The 7,115-nt window shown below is 53.9% G+C and overlaps 1 protein-coding gene across 6 annotated transcripts in view; it reads left to right on the forward strand.

Moving 5' to 3' along the window:
* Positions 1-3,302, forward strand: part of PTPRF (protein tyrosine phosphatase receptor type F) — a 393,406-nt gene extending 390,104 nt beyond the window's left edge. For all 6 annotated transcript variants that reach the window (XM_075039254.1, XM_075039258.1, XM_075039253.1 and 3 more), the window contains 3 exons: positions 588-742; positions 1,214-1,349; positions 1,488-3,302. In XM_075039254.1, coding sequence (XP_074895355.1) covers positions 588-742; positions 1,214-1,349; positions 1,488-1,556 — 360 coding nt within the window. In that variant the 3' untranslated portion in view covers positions 1,557-3,302. The remainder of the gene's footprint in view (positions 1-587; positions 743-1,213; positions 1,350-1,487) is intronic.
* The last annotated feature ends 3,813 nt before the right edge of the window (positions 3,303-7,115 follow it).

Raw genomic sequence — 7,115 nt, forward strand, 5'->3', positions numbered from 1 at the left:
GTCGTGCCCAGGCCAGTGAAGGGAGCGTGCAGCAGCTCCTGGAGGAACTGGAAAGCAAGGTGCTCCCTTGCACTGCAGGCAGAAGGGGCTACTGCCCCCCACCTGCTGCTCCTCTCACTACGAGTTCCTTCCTTGCCAGCTGTGGCAGCCCCGGTGAGCAGCTCAGGGATCCGTATCAGCATCAGACCCTGCCTTGCCTGTGCTGCATACTTGGGCAAGCATTTAACACAGGCTCCCCTGCACCTGGAGTCTCCGTGTGCAGCATCTGACTGGACGCAGGACCTAGTGTGACAGTAAACGTGATGCTGGAGTGGAGCTGGGTCCCAAACAGGACCAGGGCACTGACCTGACAGACCCTGCAGGGGCCCAAAGCCCTGCCTAGCTCAGCTACCCTGGGGTGAACATGGCAGAGCACAGGCAGGCCCCAAACACTCAGCAAAAGATGTGCCTGGCCTCATCTGTGGCCTGTGCACCCTCTTGCCTGGCTTGGGCCGGGCGGTCTGAGAGCAGGTCAGCAGCACCAGTGCTGAGGGGGGCGAGATCAGCCCCTCACCCACGGTTCACATCTAACACCGCTGTCTCCACAGGACGGCCAGTCACGGACCATCCGCCAGTTCCAGTTCACAGACTGGCCTGAGCAGGGCGTGCCAAAGACAGGAGAGGGCTTCATCGACTTCATCGGACAGGTGCACAAGACCAAGGAGCAGTTCGGGCAGGATGGGCCCATCACGGTGCACTGCAGGTGAGTGGAGACAGATCAGCACCCACCTCTGCCTTCATCAGCCCTCGGAGATGTCCGCTACCTCACTTACCCTGGCAGCTGCCAGCTCCCCGGCACTTGGTGCCCCTCCTGCATACCACTGGCAAGAGGCGGGTAGGGTACGAGGAGGCGGTAATATCCATGGGTGCCATCAGCAGCCTTTCTGCTAGGTGACTAGATTAAGCCAGTGCCCTGGTGGTACTGATTTGTAGCTTCTTGGAAGAGCCCTTGGGCAGGGCAGGGTGTCACGGCAGCTTGGCCCAGAGGCAAGGCAGAATTGGTGGGCCCCGTGGGGCTGAGAGGGCACCTCTGGCTGGCAATGCTCCTGTGGCCTCTCCTGGCTCCATTGAGCATGTCCCCATGCTCCATGAGCTTGCACTGCTCCTAGGAGCTCTGCAGAGCCTCGCTGGGGTTGGCGGGTCTCTAACTACACCTCTTGCTCCCTCCGCGCAGCGCTGGGGTCGGGCGCACAGGTGTGTTCATCACGCTCAGCATCGTGCTGGAGAGGATGCGCTACGAGGGGGTGGTGGACATGTTTCAGACGGTGAAGACCTTGCGGACGCAGCGGCCAGCCATGGTGCAGACAGAGGTGAGTGTCCCCTCCTCCCTGGGGCGGTGGGAGATCTGTGGGAGAAGGGAGGGGAGCCGATGTCTCTGGATGTTGAACCCTGCTGCCCGATGTCCTTGCGTCCCCACTTCTCACATTTCCCACCTTGCTGCCTTGCAGGACCAGTACCAGCTGTGCTACAGAGCGGCACTGGAGTATCTCGGCAGCTTCGACCACTATGCAACGTAACTAGTGCTTTCCTCCAGTCGCGGTGGGGATGTCTAGGAGTGGAGACGGGTCCCTCTGAGCCAGAGCCGCCCATTCCTCGGTCCTTCTGTACAGATGGAGGTGCTGCCCAGGCAGGAGACCTCCACGCCAACCAGTTCTGACCACGGTATTTAGGAACTTCGCCCCAGCGCCAAACGAGGGAATCCGACTCCAAAAGCATTTCCAGTCTCTGGCTGAATTTCTGCTCATGTGCATCTCTCGCCCTCTCTCACGCGACTGCATTTCACAGCGAGGCTTTAGGTGGGTGGAATGGGATCTTTTTTTTAAACATGTAAAATAGTTACTAGTGGTTTTTATAATCTCCTCTCTTTTATTTTTTATTTTTTGCAAGTCTTAATGTTTTGCCCAGGCAGAACTGGACCCGCCAAACCTTTGGGAGTTGGGTTGTTGTTTTTTTTTATTTCCTTTTGCTTTTACATTTTTTACTGCCCTGTGTTTATTTCAGCCCAGTCACTGCTGGTTCTGCCCATTTTAGTGCAGCTTCCTTGGTAATTTGCAGCAGCTGGCTTGTGGTTCCTGCCCGGCTCCATTCCCTGTAGGCTGCTTTTTAATCCTCTGTAGAATATGAAATTTCATGGAACTGGACCTAAGCTACCAATTATTTTTTTAGCCTTCCGTCCCGCCCCCCTTCTCCCCCCCCCAATTATTTCCTGAGTAGGTTTGGGTTTGGGAGGGCATGTGGGGTCGCCAGAGAAGCGGTCCCCTTTGTCAGCTGGAAACTATTCAGTCCTATTACAGTGAGTGTTAAACCAATCCAGTGACCGTGTGTATTGGCAGATCCCGATATGACATGAGTTGTCGTTGCCTTGTTTGTGAGAGACCCGAAATGCCGGGCTCCGGGCTTTGGAGCCTCTTTTTGTGTGTCTCGCCAGGAAGGGGGCAGGAGAAGCGAGTGGGTCCCATGCTTCCCCGAGGAGGGGATGGAAAGAGCGAGACACGGCCCTTTTTGTTAATCCCGCAGTTCTGTGCGTGCAAGCGCCATTCTGTCACCTCTCACCAGTGAAGTGCATCAGAGCATTTACAAAGGCAAGGAGCATAAGCCCAGCCGTCCCCAGAGCGGAGCCGGGCTGGCTCTCTTTGGAAAGCAGGGTACTGCAGGGAAGGGGAGGGGAGTACACATGGCTTCAGAGGTTGGGTGTATCTATAATTTCTGCTATCCTGCAAATGTTAAAAGTCACTAGAATATTGTACTTTCCGCTACTTCAGGACGTTCTAATGAACCAATGTGGCAAGACTACTGGACTTAATTTAATGGTACTATATATTAATACTCCTTATTATATCACGCTTGCACTAAAGACAGGGAGTGAGCAGCCCTCTTTCGAGTGCATTGAGTTATGAATAAAGGTGGTGGAAGGGTATCTAATTGTATTATCACATGTATTCCGAATGTTAAGAATCCAAGCTACGTTGAAATCAGCAATCCAGGGTTGGTAATGTTGGAGGACACATTCATTTTTACCTTGTGGATGCATAGTGCTGTAGGGGTCACTGTTGTATACAGTCTGTTTTCTATTTGTTAATAAAAAAAAAAAATCTACAGCATCATTGCATAATTCTTGATGTTAATAAATTTGAATAATCGGGTTTCATACAAGCTGGCTTTGCTGTCTGTTTCTTCAGCAATAAGCAGAGGCCATGGAGTCCCTTGGAGATGGGTATGCTCCCCAGCCTGTGGCCAGACAAGTCCTTTCCCATGGGTCCATCCCAGCCATGAGCGCCCCACACTTCCCACAGGGACCCTGTGCCAGCAGGGAGCTCGGACACCTTCTGTGACAACCCTCTTTGCGCATGCATGTGCTCATCTCCTGCCCACCTGCAGCCATACTGGGGTACACCGAGAGTCCTCAGTCCTTGGCACCTCCAGAAACAGCTCCTGCCAAGCCTGTCTTTGCAGCCGTGGCCCTCTCCGGGTCCCCTCCACTTCCCAAAGGATGGATCATTCCCAGCAGGAAGAAGCCAGTAGCCGCTTTCTGCCCACGCCATGCTCTGCACAAGCTGTCGCCGTGGTGGCTGGGGCCTGAGACCTGCCCTCCCCACCACCTCTAGTGCCAGTGATTAAATCCTTGGAGGACCCCAGGATGCAGCAGGATGCAGTCCTGGGGTGATGCTGAGCTTTGCTGGAAGCACGTTTACCTGCACCCCCTTCCCTGCCAGCGTGCTGGCTGGAGGACCAGGCTGGGCTTTGTTTGTGGGTTTGCAGGAAGGAGAGGGGTCGGTGGCGGTGGATTTGGTGGCAATATCTGTCCTGGATGAGGCTGAGACGTTGCCAGCCTCCTGGGACACTGCAGTAAAGCTGTTCTGCGGCACTGAGCACAGTTGTGTATGCAAAATTACTGCTCAGCAGTAAAACCATCGCCTGGCACCTAACTGCAGAGCAGCACCTGAGTATGTTCAGGTGTGAAACCCCCACCAAGGCATGCGGCTGTGCCCGCTCTGCGTGGGCCGGCCAGCCCCAGCCCTGCCTACGTGTGAACTGCAAACCCCCGGGTCGGTGCTGGCTCCTAGAGAGAGCAGCACCTGCAAACAGCACAAGCGTGAAAGGGAAAGGCCAGTGTAAAGGGCAGAACTACACGGGCCAGGGCCCCATGGCCTGACCATCCTTCCTGAGGAAGCCAAATCTGCCCTGACCAGCGTGTGCTCCCACCACGGGTGGGAGCGTGTGGCAGACAGCCTGATGAGCTTTTCCCCAGCGTGACTATGGGCACCTTCTTACCGACTCCTCGCTGACTTTGCTGGAGCTCAGCCACACGTGGCGTTTCCTGCCAGGCCAGACCGGCACCTGAGCAGGTGCCAGATGCAAAATGGTGTTTCCCCCTCACCCGGCTGGTTCCTACCCCAGTGCTTCACCCCTGGGGTGACTTGAGGCTGGTGGAACCTTTCTCTGGCTCTGCTGTTGGGCAGCCCTACTCGATGCAAATCCAAGGTTGAAGTGAGCTCCTGCCCTTGCGAGGCAGCACACATGCACAGACGCGTGCACGTGCCAGCACCACTGGCATCAGGACGCTTCGCATTGCTGCCAGGGCCCAGGATGGCAAGGCCACGCGGCCAAGCATGCACCTGCTCGTACGCAGGTGCGTTTGGGGAGGAAGGACGCCGTGCTAACCACTGCACGTTAGGAAGCCAGCCAGCTGGGAAGCGGGCAGCGAGCACCTGCCTGCGCTGCAGCAAGAATGCTTTGGCTGTGCCGCTAAACTGCAGCTGGTGACGAAGCTGCACCACACGGATGTGCCGCTCACCGAGCACTCACCAGGCACTGCCACGCACACAGCACAAACCCCTAGTCTGTGTGTGGCTTCAGAAGCAGTGATCTGCTCTCACGGAAAACAGCAGTTGCCAGAATACTTGTACATAAGCACAAGTACGTAGTGTGTGTACCTTCTTTCCCCTTGTCCGAGAACACTTGGGGCCTCCCTCCCCATTTGATGTCGTGTTCTTAGCCCAAGCCCTTTACAACCGACCCAGGGAAAACGCAAGGGAACAAACACTCCCCACTGACTGCCTCTGTGGGCTCCACTTCTCTGCCTGCCACATGTAAGGCACAGAGTGACCCTTTCGGGTGCTCAGTGAGCTTACCTATGGGCTGGGTAGACAGGAGGAGGGAGAGAGAGAGAACAACTGGCTCAGCACAGACCACATCGGGAATAACATGGCCAAGCCCTGGCCTCTGCAGCAAGGTTATTGCTGGGTGGACACTCTGCAGGTACTTATATTGTAGAGGTGAAGCCATGTGGCTGAAGCCCCATGCTGGCCTCACAGGGCCAAGAAAGGCTCAGCGTGCAGAGAGGGCCAGGAGGCCCCCAGAGTGTGAGGACGTGCCGCCTTGGCAAGGGGACGGGCCCCAAGGGGACAGCCAGGTCAGAGAGCAGCAAAGGCAGCTGCTGCCTGTGGGGGAAGTCCCGCTCCCCCGGCCTCCTCACACAGCCAACATGGCTTCAAAGGGGATGGAGGCATATCAGTTTAAAAGTGCTTATTCTTTTATTTCCCTTTATAGCTGCATATCTCACAACAAAAAAGTGGAAAAACAAAAAAAAAGACTAGCCACATACAGTGGGCAGACAGGGATGCTAACCCAGTCTGCCTTTGGAGCCAGCGCCGTGGCTTGTGCTGTGGTCCAGCCAGAGCCACGCTGTCTTTTCCCGTGCCCCAGCTGCAGTGCTCAGCTTTCCCTGGCCAGAAAGGATTCATCCTAGCTGGCAGGTTTTTGCCCCATCTTCTTTGCTATCAGGTTGAGACTTCTCCCTCCCTCTGGTATCAGCCTGGCTTCATGGTGTCACGCTGTGTTCCAGATCTGATGGGAATGGTCCTGAGACCACTGCCCAAAAGGCAGTGTTTGGCCTCTTTCCTTTGGAGCTTCTCTGACAGACCAACCATATTCACACTGAGCAATCGAGCTGGGTAGTTACTGCTGGCTTTTCTTTTTTTTCTTCCCCCTAGTGAAAATTTTCCATTCCTTAATTGTACCAGGTAGTCCTAATGCAGCTTCAGGTAAGCAGCTTTGTAAAGGGCACCGTTTGGCAGGTGGGACAGCAGCTAAATGGCAGCTAGTCAAAGGTGAATTCCTGGGCGCTGAGGTGCTCTTCTGCCTTTTTATTTTCATTTTTTTAAATTCATTCCATTGATACCTGTAGCAGGAGAGCTGCGTAGGCCCTGCCTAGGCTTGGCTTGCCTCCTAGTGATGGTAAATCACAGGACCATAGAATGGTTTGGGTTGGAAGGGACCTTTAAAGATCATCTAGTCCAAATAACATCCTGCCCAAGCACTTGCCCTTTGGGATTCCATTACTTTAAATTTTGTTTTTCAAGGGCAAAATAGTTGTTAAATAAGGAAAAGAACCAGCTGCACCACTGAACAAATCTGAGCTTACTCTGCGCAGTAGCTTGGCAACTCCTTCCCCCACAGTCCTGGCATTTCTTGTTCTCAGCAATGTTGCCATTTTCATTTGTAAAGTTTCCCAGTTAAAAGTCAATTTTTTTTTCTTTTTTGCCTGTTCTGACCTGGTTTATTTCCGAGAGCACAAGAAATTCTGATCCTTCCAATTAAAAGCTCATTGTTGCCCTTTTGCCAGTTTTAATAAGTAATCTCAGTCCACAGTAGCAATTATGTCATCAAACATTCCTGCCTACACATTTCTGCTCATGGCAGCATTTTACCACTTGTCATCATAAAAAGACTGGCTCATGTCTCCTGATAGGAGAAAGCTGGTCTTTCTTGACTAACGGATAGCAAGTGCAGCTGCCAGGCCACCAGAAAGGCCAGGAATGCAGAGTTTGTCTCAAAACCATTACCTGACGGTTGTCTGTGTTGGTACCTCCAACTGTAGGAGGCCGAGTGTTGTGCCTGCTGTGATTTTAATCCACTTTTGGGGGTTCTGGTTCGTATACATGGCAATTTGGAGTCTGAGCAGGTCAGAGAGGCAGCAAACCACAGAAAAATCTGTGTTGGAGTGGTGTTTTGGTAAGACCTTCAGGGCTGCTGTGTGCCCACAGCATGACACCGTAGGAAACGCGTATCAGGAG

The sequence above is a fragment of the Buteo buteo genome, chromosome 10 (assembly GCF_964188355.1).
Source record: "Buteo buteo chromosome 10, bButBut1.hap1.1, whole genome shotgun sequence".
Taxonomy (NCBI): Eukaryota; Metazoa; Chordata; class Aves; order Accipitriformes; family Accipitridae; genus Buteo; species Buteo buteo.